The sequence below is a fragment of the Neolamprologus multifasciatus genome, chromosome 8 (assembly GCF_963576455.1).
Source record: "Neolamprologus multifasciatus chromosome 8, fNeoMul1.2, whole genome shotgun sequence".
Taxonomy (NCBI): domain Eukaryota; kingdom Metazoa; phylum Chordata; class Actinopteri; order Cichliformes; family Cichlidae; genus Neolamprologus; species Neolamprologus multifasciatus.
The window spans coordinates 4,434,606-4,447,147 of NC_140446.1; the positions used below are offsets into that span (position 1 = coordinate 4,434,606).

The window sequence follows — 12,542 nt, forward strand, 5'->3', positions numbered from 1 at the left end:
CAAAGTGATAATAATGCTTTATAGAGCTATTCAAAACCACGTTTCTTATTTTTTTAGACAATAACATAAACTTGTGACATGTGACTAATTATGCTATATGCAGAGCTATTAATTATGTTTTCATGTCATTGTTATAGAACTAAAAGTGTGGAAATATTTACTTTTTATAAAGGTCACATATGTGATGTGGAGGAATAATATCCGTTAGCACGTTTAGGCCTGGGGCGGTGCGGTGGTTCAAACCCACAGCAAGAAGATTTCAGGCTCAAATCCAGCAGCCAGTATTGAGTTTGTTTGTTCTCCTAGAAACATGGATGTTAGGTTAACTGGTGGGTAAATGTTGGCTGTAGGGGTGAATGTGAGCATAAGTAAATACAATAACATCTAATAAACCTTTGTGAGATCAGCTTTATCAAATAAAAACTTAATGGAGAACGTGACACTTTGTCAGTATATTTTGGTTATTGATTACCCTGGGATTTGTAGACGTATGCATTCGAATCAAAATAATTAATTTGGATGTTTTTAAGTTAAATTAAATAGTTTCAGACTTTGTCGTGGTAAAAAAATCTTCCACTAGTGCTTCAGTTTACAATACAATACAATACAACTTTATTTGTATAGCACATTTAAAAGACCAGTGGTACACCAAAGTGCTTTACAATGAAAACAGGAAAATTAAGACAATAAATAAAAGACTATTAACAAGGTACCACATATGTCATCAGGTTAAGGGCACTAATTATACAACAATAAAAGGAAATATAAGAACAATGTTACTAAGAACAGATATAGCTAAAAGATAAAGTACATAAATAAGAAATTGAACCAAATATAAAAAAGGGACGCTAACTAGATGGAAAAGCTTTGTTGAATAAATGAGTTTTTAAACGGGATTTAAAAGATAAAACGGAGTCTGACGCACGGATAGCGATAGGAAGGTTGTTCCACAGATTCGGTGCAACCACGGTCACCCCCAGATTTAAGTCTAGATCTAGGCTGAGCCAGGAGTAATTGGGCTGAAGACCTGAGGGCTCGGGTCAGGGACATATAGACTAAGAAGATCGACAAGATAACGAGGGCTAAATTATTTATAATTTTAAAGGTGAGCAACAATATTTTAAATTCAACGTGATATTTTATGGGTAACCAATGCAAATCAATAAGAACTGGGGTGATAGAGTTTAGATATGAGAACTGTCAAAACTCAAGCCTTTAAAGTTAGCTGAGGTATGAGTCAAGTAATATTTAAAAACATTTTTTTTTATCAAATTAAAAATAATTTGAGAAGTTTATGTCCACAGCTTTGTTCTTCCTTAATGAAAACGTATACGTCTGTCATGCAACCAAAATATCTTCAACTCAAATAAGGTATCAAATATATATTTTATATTTTTATTCTTACTGTTGAACATTTTTTTTAATAATTAACTAAAACTAAACTTAAAAAATGAAAACTAAAAGTTAAAACACATATTGTTTACCAGAAATTTGTATTAAAAAAAAACCAAGAAAACTAGACCTTTAAAGAAAATCAAAACTAAATCGAATGGTGATTGTGTACATGCAAAACTAACCATAATAAAATAAAAATATGTAGGAAATAACTATTTTAAGTATTAATAATAATAATAATAATAAGGTCAATACAACCTGAGGAGGCACCGATCTCTGCATAGCTGCGACAAACAACAAGAAACGAATTAAAACCAGACTAAAAATTAAAAATTAAAAAAAAAAACCCTGATGAGAGACGCCTACAGAGCTCACATTCAGAGCAATATCAGTTGCTTCATGTAAATGTGTATAAGCGTCACCCACTCCTCCAATAAAATATGATCATAGTCAGCATCTTTAATGAGCGTTTGCACCGCAACACACCATTCTCCTTCATACCTGTCGTTCCAGGGGGAGTACAGGCCCGATAAGCAGCTCTCTGATGAGGACCTGAAGAACGCCGTGTCCATCCATCACTCTCTGGCAATGAAAGCTTCAGACTACAGCAAGAGACCCAACGTGTTTTACCTGCGGACGGCGGACTGGAGGGTGTATCTCTTCCAAGCGCCGTGAGTCTCTTTATGCTCTGAGCTTGAACGAACGCACACACTGTACGATTTATAGCTCCCACACTGAGCAGCGTGGACAGCTGTGCAACATCTGCAGCAGAGCAGAAAATTCAGAGAGCTAAAAAAAAGAACAAATAAGAAACACCCATGTTTTATTCCACTCTTCTCTTAGTGCTGACTTGCCGTCTCTGGCAATGTTAAACTGAATAATCAAAAGTATGTGGACACCCCTGTTTTTAACTACATGAGCCCACATGAACAGATACTGGTGGATGTTGGGCTGGTGGAGGCGTTGAATCTGCAGGAAGCGATGCAAGCAAAGAGCTGCGCTGATATTCCAGAGGGGGGAGGAGGTTTGGTATGTGACACAGCACAGCTCAAGCTGCAAGCCTGAACTTGCTTTCAGCCTCTGTTCTGTTTCACTTCGTGTCACGTGGAAATCTGAACTGGTGGTGTCGCAAACCCTGCACAGTGAAGATAAGTGCCAATCAAAAACAATACATAAATGGTAAAAAGGCTATAAAACATGATTAAAAGGAAGCTCAAATGCAGTGTCACATAAAATAGAAGTCAGTAAAGGTGTGTTTTATGAGGCAAATCATTCTTCAAGCCTTTGCTCCTCAGGTAGGTCCTTTTAAAGCCGGGGACCCTGATTACACCCTTGCCCAGCCTTTTGGAACAGACAGAAAGATCCACCTGAAGAATAAGGCTGTGCACTGGCTTATAAGGAGTCAACATTTCTGCTCTGACCCAGATGCACTTTAAAATGAATCAGTAAAATCCAACCATCCTACAAAACCAAAGCCGGGATTTGGGGTTATTGAACCGATGGCATGAGTAGAGGCTGTTGGGTCTGTTGTTTCCACAAGCCCTGCTAATTCTAGAGACTTATTCATCATGAAGAAAACAAGACAGTCGATCGATCGATTATTTGCGCAAGGGAGGCCTCGTCTGTGTCCACCACGAAAATGACCCCCAGATCTGACCTCGTCCTGCTGCCTTTATTGAGAGACAGTTCACACAAAACACGTCAGAACAAAGCCACGCCCACATGGTTCTAAGACAAAGCATTGTATGTATGTATATGTGTGAACTTCTGTAAGAATGTGTGTGTGTGTGTGTGTGTTAGACCTCCTGCTGACCAAAGGGTCGTAAACGCAGGAAGCTTACATCAAAAGCACAAGGATGTGTCTGTGATAAAAGACTACAGCCCCCCCACCTAGAACCTCGAGAATCTGGGGAGGACAGAAAGAATTCCTTTCACAGAATTAAAACAATGTACAAATGGCAAACATAAAAATTACAATATTTAACAATTCACCCTGACAGAGGCTGATTCGGTTCACAATACTATGGCGTCCACATATTTCTGGCCATATAGTGCTGCTGATAACAGCTGAATGTCCACCCTCAGCAGCACTCATGTGCTTACAGATTAGTGATACATGGAGAGGATGCGCGATGAAGGTGAAGGTGTGTGTCTGTGTGTGTATGTCTTAGCAGGATCCAGGAAGTGGCACATGATTGGCCACATGTTTCAGGCCCCAGGAGGACCGGCTCTGTGCTCCAGTTGCAGCTTGCATTTGTCCCAGATACTGTACCCCTCTCTGCGCCTTTCTCCTCTCCTCGTCTCTCTCTCCTCCCGCCTCTCCCTGATGATTTAAGCGATGCTGTCTGATTCGATCTGATATTACTCGGGCTCTTAATGGGCCTGTTAATGTAAAACAGGACTTTTTTTTCTCTCTCTCATCTGTTAATTGGCTCCAAAATAATTTCTTTGTTAACAGCAGCGCTGCTTTCTCTGATAATTATCCCTTTGATGTTGTAAACCAGCCATGAGCGGATGTGAGCATCGCAGAGGAGAAGCATTTGTACTGTATGTGTTTTGGAGTTTAAGACTTGTTTGTAATTAATCGTGTGTGTGCGCGTCTGTGTTAATCATCTCAGGAACGCGGAGCAGATGCAGTCTTGGATCACACGGATCAACACGGTGGCCGCCATGTTCTCATCTCCTCCTTTTCCAGCAGCCATCGGCTCGCAGAAGAAGTTCAGCCGGCCACTCCTGCCGGGGACGATGTCGAAACTGTCCGAGGTATCCTAACTTTAATGAGTCTGACAGGCGGCTGATTCCACTCTGAGTATATCAAAGTAAATAAAAGATGAGCGTAGCTTCTGTTTAAGTAGTTTAAAGTGGCCTAAGCCTCCATTAATGACCAGCAGGGGGCGACTCTTGAAGTTGTAGAAAAAGAAAAGTCTGATTGTACACAAGCTTAAGAACTCCACGTGGAGTCACATGGTCTCTTAGTTAAACTTTAGTTCACTTTAGACCCAAACCATGCCAATAAAATGCTCAACCAGGAAATCAGTTCACCTCTGGGTCAGGGTTTTAAGTTTTTCCTCTCATAATCTTGGTTTTAACTCTGTGCTCTCAGGAGGAGCAGGTCAGATCCCATGAAGCTCGATTCAGAGCCATCTCCACTGAACTGGCCGAGCTGCGCTCTTATCCACCTGACCGCAAGGTGAAAGGACGCGAGCTGGAAGAATACCGCCAGCGAGATGAGTACCTGGACTTTGAGGTGAGCTGGATTCGCGAATGAGGAATCGAGTATTTACATGAAACTGTCTCGCCTTAAATTTAGATTTTCTTCTTTTCTTTTTTTACAGAAAACGCGGTACGGGACCTACGTCATGTTGCTACGAGCTAAAATCCGAAGCGGCGAGGAAGACCTGTCTGTGTTCGAGTCTCAGCTTCTGGAGGACAACGGGCTGCAGAGGGCTCACTCCAGCCCCACGCTGCAGGACAGCAGCCAGGCCAGCCTGGCCAGCAGCACCAGGGACGGCGGCAACAGCAGCAAAGCCAGCGGCTGCAGCAGCAAGCAGCGGCAGGAAGGCCAGAGACACAGCTACCGACAGGCCGTCAAGAAGTGAGACGGGGCGGGGGCGCCGGGAGCGGCACGGCGTTGCACTGCCAGCGGCAGGCTGTCTCCCTGCAGAGGTTTTGTTTGGAGCTCTGCTTGAAGGGGGGAGCAGGAGTGAGGGTCTACCCCACGCCTTCCCCCAAAACACGAGGCCCTACCCGGCACCCCAATCTTCTCATCTAACCGAGGAGGTGCAGATCCTGTGACTGGCAGACAGGCTAGTGCAGGAGGTGGGAGGGAGCGCTGGGAGGTCACGGATCTGCAGACGAGGTGTCTTTGAGAACGTACGCTGGGTGCCGCAGCAGACTGTGAGGCAGAGAGGCTGCTTACGGATCGGACGGGGCGGCGCACAGGGACCTCCATCCAGCATCCTTTCCTTTTTTCTTCCCCTTTTGTTCTTTCAAGGCACCTCCAGCCGCGTTCTCACACCTTTTTTCTTGACCTTACACTCCGTCTTTTGGGACCAAACACGTTTACACACACTTTGAATTGTCATCACATTATAGACGACTGACGATTTGATTTCTGTTGAATTTCTGCCGCCGCTCTTGAGGTGAAGCGCTGTAATAACAATTAAAAAAAACAAACAAACTTAGGAAACATCACCAGGTCTACGGAGCCATTACATTCCAGCTCCTTTTTTTTCCCACCACGGTGTGTTCACATTCCACACAGGAGCTGTAAATTCCAGCTTTCAGCTCCTGTATGTTTCGCTGAAGGTGGTTTCCAGTTAAATAAGTGTGCGGCTGCAGAATGCGACGCGACGAGATGGTGCCGCTGCGTGCAGCTCGTCTTTCCTCCTTTCTCTAGCCGCTGACGGCCAACTAGAGGCGACGACGTCAGCAGGAGTTCACAGTCCTCCTGATATGCAGCAAAACACTGCATGACACAAAGAGAAAGAGGTCTTTTTTCTTTTCGTTTTTTTGCTCTACTTGAACTCGAGCATCTCTTGCTTTTTGCTTCTGTCCCGTGATGTGCTTATGTTCTCTTTCTTGGCCGAATGTTGTTTTCTGCAGTGATCCGCATGCCTGCATCCAGCACTGCTTCTTTTAGGGCTTTTTACTACTTTGAAGGCAAAAATCTGAGAGCGGAGAAGCTGCTCTCGGTGAGGGGTGGGGAGCAGGTTCGTTCAGTCACTCTCCTCATGCCAGTGCCATACCCGACACGTGTAATCTTCATCTGTACTTATAAACCCGACTCACTGGACAGACCCTGAATGTTCTTTGTTTTTCGATATTTTTACAGTATTTTACAGTCATTTGTTGGTGTTGAACTTCACGTGTATGTCAAGTGTATGATGAAATATCTCTTTGTAAACATCCAGGATATGTTGTATATAACGCACCATATATTGTAGGATATATGACAGTATATTTACAATATATTCAGCACACTCATGAGAAGCTGCATTGGGTACACACACACACACAAGTCTGGAAATCGCTACTTGGTAATCACATTATTTTATTTTTTCTTACAAACTTTATGAATATTATCAAAATAAGTCTATCAAAGATTAGTAAGGGTGAGTTTTTTGCAGGATTTTAGTGTAAAAAGAAAATTCTCGTGAGGATTTAAGCTCCAGTGGGAATTACTCCAAAGACAGATCATGCTCGAGGTCCTTTGAGAGTCAGCAGCCAGCTCGGTAACACCCCACGGGCAGTTTAATTAATCCCCCCAAATAAAATGAATTAGGGAGAGAGCCTTAACTGTGATTTAGTGGTCTCTGAGACGCATCAACTGGACTTTTAAAGAAACCGGTCAAAATATTAGGTTGAAAAGTTACACTCCTTCTACCCAACACTGTTAACATCTCTGTTTAACCCACCATAGACTTATGCTGTCAATACCATAAGCCAAGAAAAGTACTCTTCTCTTTTCTACGATGAAGAGTAGATAAACTCGCCACAACACCTGTGAAATTTTGCAGATCCAAAGATCGTCTAAATACTTGAACTCATAGTCTCTGCACTTCCTGTTTCATAGGGGCACTTGTGAGATAATCCATGATGATTGGGGATCTACGGAGGCCAAAACAGCAAATTTTGTGGTGTAAACATTTGTTATTGTTATGTTTTTGAAAGAAGAGGTTAATCTATAGTTCAGTTTTTTACTATTTTTATCTTATTATTATTTTTTATTAGAGATGTAAAAACTACCCTGAGTCACTTTATGGAATCTGTGAATTTGATTTCAAACAGGAAGCTTGGAAAATAGGTGCAGTCAGATTAGAGTGACTGCAGCGTGCGTGTGGTGAATCCTTGGCTGTATCCCAATTCAGGGTCTGCAGCCTTAAAGTACGCAGCCTCAACGATCCTCAAGGGCCGCGTACTTAAAGACCGCTAAGGCCGGAAGTGCGAGGCTTGTGAAATGGGACGGTCTAGCCTCCGTTGCGCTGCCCAGGTTGCCTAGCAACCATGATACTAACAGCTGGAAACGTTTCATACAGCTTTGTTTGACAGAAATGAAGGAGAAAATCTTTTGTTCATTTGTTTGTTTGTTTCTACATGAGCTTTGATCATTCTCTGATTAAGCTCAGCTATTGAACGGCGTATATTTTAAAGTAAAGGCTTTAAAACCAAGTTAGTACAAACGTCACTAATGTCACATAACTTTGCCGACATGTGGCCAACAGGAATGTTTTAATGATCTTCGTTATTAAACATTTGCACATAAATAAGTGACATAATATTCAGTACTTACTTAAGTTTACTCTTAGGCCGCCCCTCATCCGCCGTTTTTTTCGGCAAAATTATCCACACCCACCGCCGCGCTATGCATTCTGGGATATGTTGGGCCACGAAGTCTACACCGCCACGTCCTTAAAATTCAGGGAAATGAAGGACGCATTTGAGGGCCGCATTTCGAGCAGCCTTCGAATTGGGACAGCCTTCGTCGCGTCGCGGTGACATAATCGGCCTTAAAATGCGGCCTTTAAGGCTGCAGACCCTGAATTGGGACACAGCCCTTGTCCCACCAATCAGCATGCATTAGCAAAATGTCAGCAGTTAATTGACAGTTTTAGTCTTTCTGGAAAAATAAATTGGAAGCATATTTTATTTGCAGACATGTTATCTGTACTGTATTTCTAAAAACTAAAAGAAGTGTGTGTTTTGTTTTTGCCTTTGTCTAGAAGCAAGTGTACATATTAATTTTACCTCTAATTCATTAAGGACTTTCTCAAGAGTGCCCCCTTCCTGAATCGCATCAAATTTCTCTACAAGAGTATTAACAGAAAGTGGAATAACTCCCTCAGATCGGCTCTGCAATCTAAATGAAAGGATAAAGGGCTTTAAATTTAATTATTGCATCACAGAGACCCAAAACTGGATATTTAGTCAAATCTCATTTTGAAAAAATGCTTCAAAAGTTTGGCGACTTTACACTTGACTTCAAAAAGGGCTCAATCCAAAAGTGCAAAAACAAAAAAAAGTCTTTGATTATCCTAACAGAGCACTGAATAGCACTGCAAGTGCTCACACAGTTTTCTACAATACATAGAAAATAAACCTCCTGCCAGGATACAGCTGAAACAGCAGCAAAACTTTACCGTTAATATGTGCGATGCAACAAAACAATTGGCTCATATCTCTCCGGGGACTCTGAGTGCCACAGCTTCTCTCTCTTATAATGTCTCATTGTTTGCCATGAGCTAATGGCACGATTCAAACTGGATCAGGGCTGATACTGTTGTAAAAGATGCGTGGAAAAAAGAATGAAAACAGAATGTAAAAAAGAAGAAGACAAAGAAACTCCTTATCCAGGAGTGAGTGTGATTACGTGTTTGTGTGTGGGCGGACTGATCTAATTATGGAACCACATAATGTTTGGTAGCCATATACACTTCATAGCATTATTAATGCACAGCCATTTATTACTCAGGCTTTAAAACGACACCTTGAGCAGCTGCAGTGCCAGCGTCCAACCAGCAGGGAGAGCTGTCAGCATTCACCCATGTTCTTTCAGCCATAATCACACCTGCTGCACCTGCAGTCAATATGCACGGCGTCACCCGCTCGCCCGAGCAGGTTGGTGGGGGCGGGTATTGCAGGGCTAAATGAGATAGGACCTGTTTGTATTGTAACTACGGATGTCAAGTCTGAGTGTGTTTTGGGAGTGTGTGCTTATGTGAAAGGCTGCAGAGAGCCTTCCAGACCATCTGACTTTTATCCAGCGCCAAATGTGTTGTTTTAAGCTGTACAGTTTCTAGAACAGATGATTGAATATTCAGGCTTAAGCGTGTCACGGTGTAAGTCTCTTAATCATGTAGATACCTGCAGCGTAGAGCTGAATCTGCCCAGAATTTTTGGTTATTGACTGTCATGTGAGTCATTTTAAGGCAGCATCCTCCCCAGAAGTCATCAGCCTTTATGTCTTATGTGACACTTTTACTTGCTTTGAGGGCTTTTTGTAAGACAGAAGAAGCAGTTTAAAGACATTTATGCCCAATTTTCAGCAGCTTATTTCATTTAAAGCTCATTGCCTGCTTCTCTTGTCTGCACCTTTGCGCGCTGGTGGTATTAAAAGGTTTGATGTGTATATTGTTGCCATAACTGACCTCCTGTACATTTCGTGTAACTTTACAGACTTTGTACGTGTGTGTTATTAGCAATGTTTGCTGTCTGTTACGTGGCCAAACTGTCAATAAGCAGCCAGACTTACAATGAGTACCTTAACACTGACCTATTCTGCTCATTTACAGCTATATATCTTCAGTCTTAGACTTAACTAGCGTAGCTTTGCATGATCCAGAGCTCAACAATAATCCTGGTTTAGCTGATACTGGGCCCTTGGGGAGGAAGGCATCCTCTGTCTGCAAATAAAACAGTTTTAGACAGAGGATACCTTCCTCCTTATTGGTTGCCTGTCGTAACACTTTACGCCACAGCAGGTGGGCGGGGCTTCTGTGCTCAGATCACCTCATTAGGAATCACAGAGTTAAGAGTATCAGCAGCCACTTTGGATTTGGTTGATTTATACAAATAATGGCCGAAATATTTTGAAACTATGTCCGTGTTTGATATGAGCGTCCATCATTCAAACAGAATATAAATAACAGTAAATAAGGAAAAGCATAATAGGTCTACACAAATAAAATGTGAAAACACTTGTCAGATTTTATCTCGAAAACCTACATGTCTTGTTATTGCATACACAAGAAACTGTTATCTATGTTACCCTAAAAGTAAATGTTTTTTGTGTGTGAGTTTTAGTCATTTTAGTTCGTCTGTGTTGACATCGTACGTGTCTCATAACAAGCAGCCAAACTGCACATGAATTTTGTGCTATTTTTATAAAGATGTATTCAAATTTCTGTTTTCTCTGTCAACTGCTGCTTCTGATGTCTAGGCTCAAATAACAGGAGAGCTGAAGGAAATTTCACTTTTTAAATGTGAGGATTTTCTGCTTAAATGTGAGGGAAGAGTTCTCAATAGCTTTTTCGTACCTTTATGCTAATATTTTATGATATGCCCTCAAATGGTTGATCAGAAATTCAATCAGAAGCTCTCCATTTTTTGCTTAGAGGCCAGATTACCCTGTTAATGGTGCAAATTCTCCAATATATGAGTATAATAATGAAACGCCTGTAAGCACGTGGGTTTGGGGACCCTTGGGGCAGTGGCCCATTCGACCTAATTTTGGTAATCCAGCACTGCTGTCTGCACAAGATAACAATAAATATCATCTTTTTCAAGTTTTAGGGCTCCACAGACTCGATGCAAAAACATTTATATTTTTAAATATAAATTACAACATGATTTGACCTGTTAGAGCAGCAGGGCCCTGGGCGGTCACCCAACTGATCCCAAACTGGTTCTGGCACCAGATTTAAACCAAAATTAACCCTTAACCAAGCAACATATCAGCTGCATGCCTCATCTGATGCCTTAACCCGGGCAGCCTTTCATTCAATCAACAAAAACAGTGCTGACATTCAAAAGAGTTTAATAGTTGAAAGGTAACTAAGAATAAAACTCAGTTTGATTCAATGTTAGTTATATAGTACCAAATCACATCAACAGGGAAAGGAAAAACTGGCAAACGTGGGAAGGAAAAACTCCCTTTTAACAGGAAGAAACTTACAGGGAGAAGAGCATAGGGAGGGGCGGCTATCTGCTGCAACCGGTTGGTGGTGAATCTTAAACTCATAAAATTCAGAATCTCTTTCACAAGAGTGTCCTAGGCCAGCTTTGACCTCGCATGTTAGCTCAATGTTACTTTACTGAGGTCGAACTCCTCTATCAGCTGCTGTGTTTTGCTATCTTTAATGCAGTTAGCCTCCATACTATTGCCAACTCTGTGGCCAGTTTCACCATTTATTAACCGACTGTTTGGGGATATAAAGAGCTGCACTGAAGTGCGATCCATAAAGTGCCAAAGCCAAACCAACAACAGCGAGAGCAGTCACCTAATCGTCTGTGGCTTTATATGCAGTACAGATTTAAAGCAGTTTAGAGTCTTCACTGTATCTCAAAGTTTTCCCCTTCCCACCGCCTCTCTCCATGTGTTTTCACCACTCACATACATCACGGAGCAGCAGCTGGTCCTCCATGGCACTGGTTAGCATAGAAATGCCTGGTTCCCCTTGATGACGCCTGCGTGATACTCAAGTCAAGGTGTTGCACCGCGTTCACAGACGTAGGATATCTGCAGCTCAAACTGTCTCTTCAGCGTGCACTTGTACATCACAGCCTCATTTCTGAATGTAAATAAAGCATGAGATATTACGGCCTGCTTTCATTTATATTATGGTTAGAGTATTAAAAGAAGGCTTAATATATAAGGTAGGTCAGCATTTTTTCCTGTCCGTGAGCTCATGGTCATTTCTCTCTTTTTGTTTTTAATCAATGTGAATGAAGGGAATGGCTATATTTAATGCTGTTGTATGCTGTCGTGTTTTAGAGACTTGAGCCAGCTCATACGAATCTTTTTACATGTAGAGGTCTGGTCTGATCCGTCTCAGTGTTTTTTAGACTGGTGCAGATAAGGCGATGTTCATTTTATGCTATACATACAGTGAGCTACATGTGTCACTGCCTTGTTATAACTCACCAAGGAAATGTTGTTTGTGAGCTTCTCACTTTGAGAAGCATAGGAGATAAAAATAAAAGTGTTTTGAAAGGTTTGCTGCATGTGTGAACATCATTGCGTGAAATGTAAAGTGCTGTACTTAAGCGCTTTAGTCGTGTGCATTAGTTGAATGCTTCTGTACAAATTTCACATGTGAGACTTCAAAAAATGTGCTTATAAAATAGAGTGCTTTATTAAGCACCAGTTAAACTACTATAATGTATAAAAATTTGCTCCACCTTGACCAGCTACAGTATTAAAAATGCAGCCTACATGTTAATATATGAGTTTGAATGACCCATTAATATAATATAGCACTAAAACAGGTGATTCTTTTACACAATGAGTAGAGTTTATGTTGATGTACTTTTTATCTTACATTGTGGTATTAGATCCATCGCTGGTGTCCACAAGGAGCTGATTATACTGTTATAAGCTAAAATTTACTGTCTTTTGCCTCTATTAACACATCTCCAGGGAAAAAAGA

The 12,542-nt window shown here is 41.6% G+C and overlaps 1 protein-coding gene across 4 annotated transcripts in view; it reads left to right on the plus strand.

The window, feature by feature from the left end:
* LOC146512245 (uncharacterized) overlaps positions 1 to 12,110 on the plus strand; it is a 113,155-nt gene extending 101,045 nt beyond the window's left edge. For all 4 annotated transcript variants that reach the window (XM_085171163.1, XM_085171162.1, XM_085171161.1 and 1 more), the window contains exons 14-17: positions 1,909 to 2,066; positions 4,014 to 4,158; positions 4,499 to 4,642; positions 4,731 to 12,110. In XM_085171163.1, coding sequence (XP_085027289.1) covers positions 1,909 to 2,066; positions 4,014 to 4,158; positions 4,499 to 4,642; positions 4,731 to 4,994 — 711 coding nt within the window. In that variant the 3' untranslated portion in view covers positions 4,995 to 12,110. The remainder of the gene's footprint in view (positions 1 to 1,908; positions 2,067 to 4,013; positions 4,159 to 4,498; positions 4,643 to 4,730) is intronic.
* Positions 12,111 to 12,542: the final 432 nt, after the last annotated feature.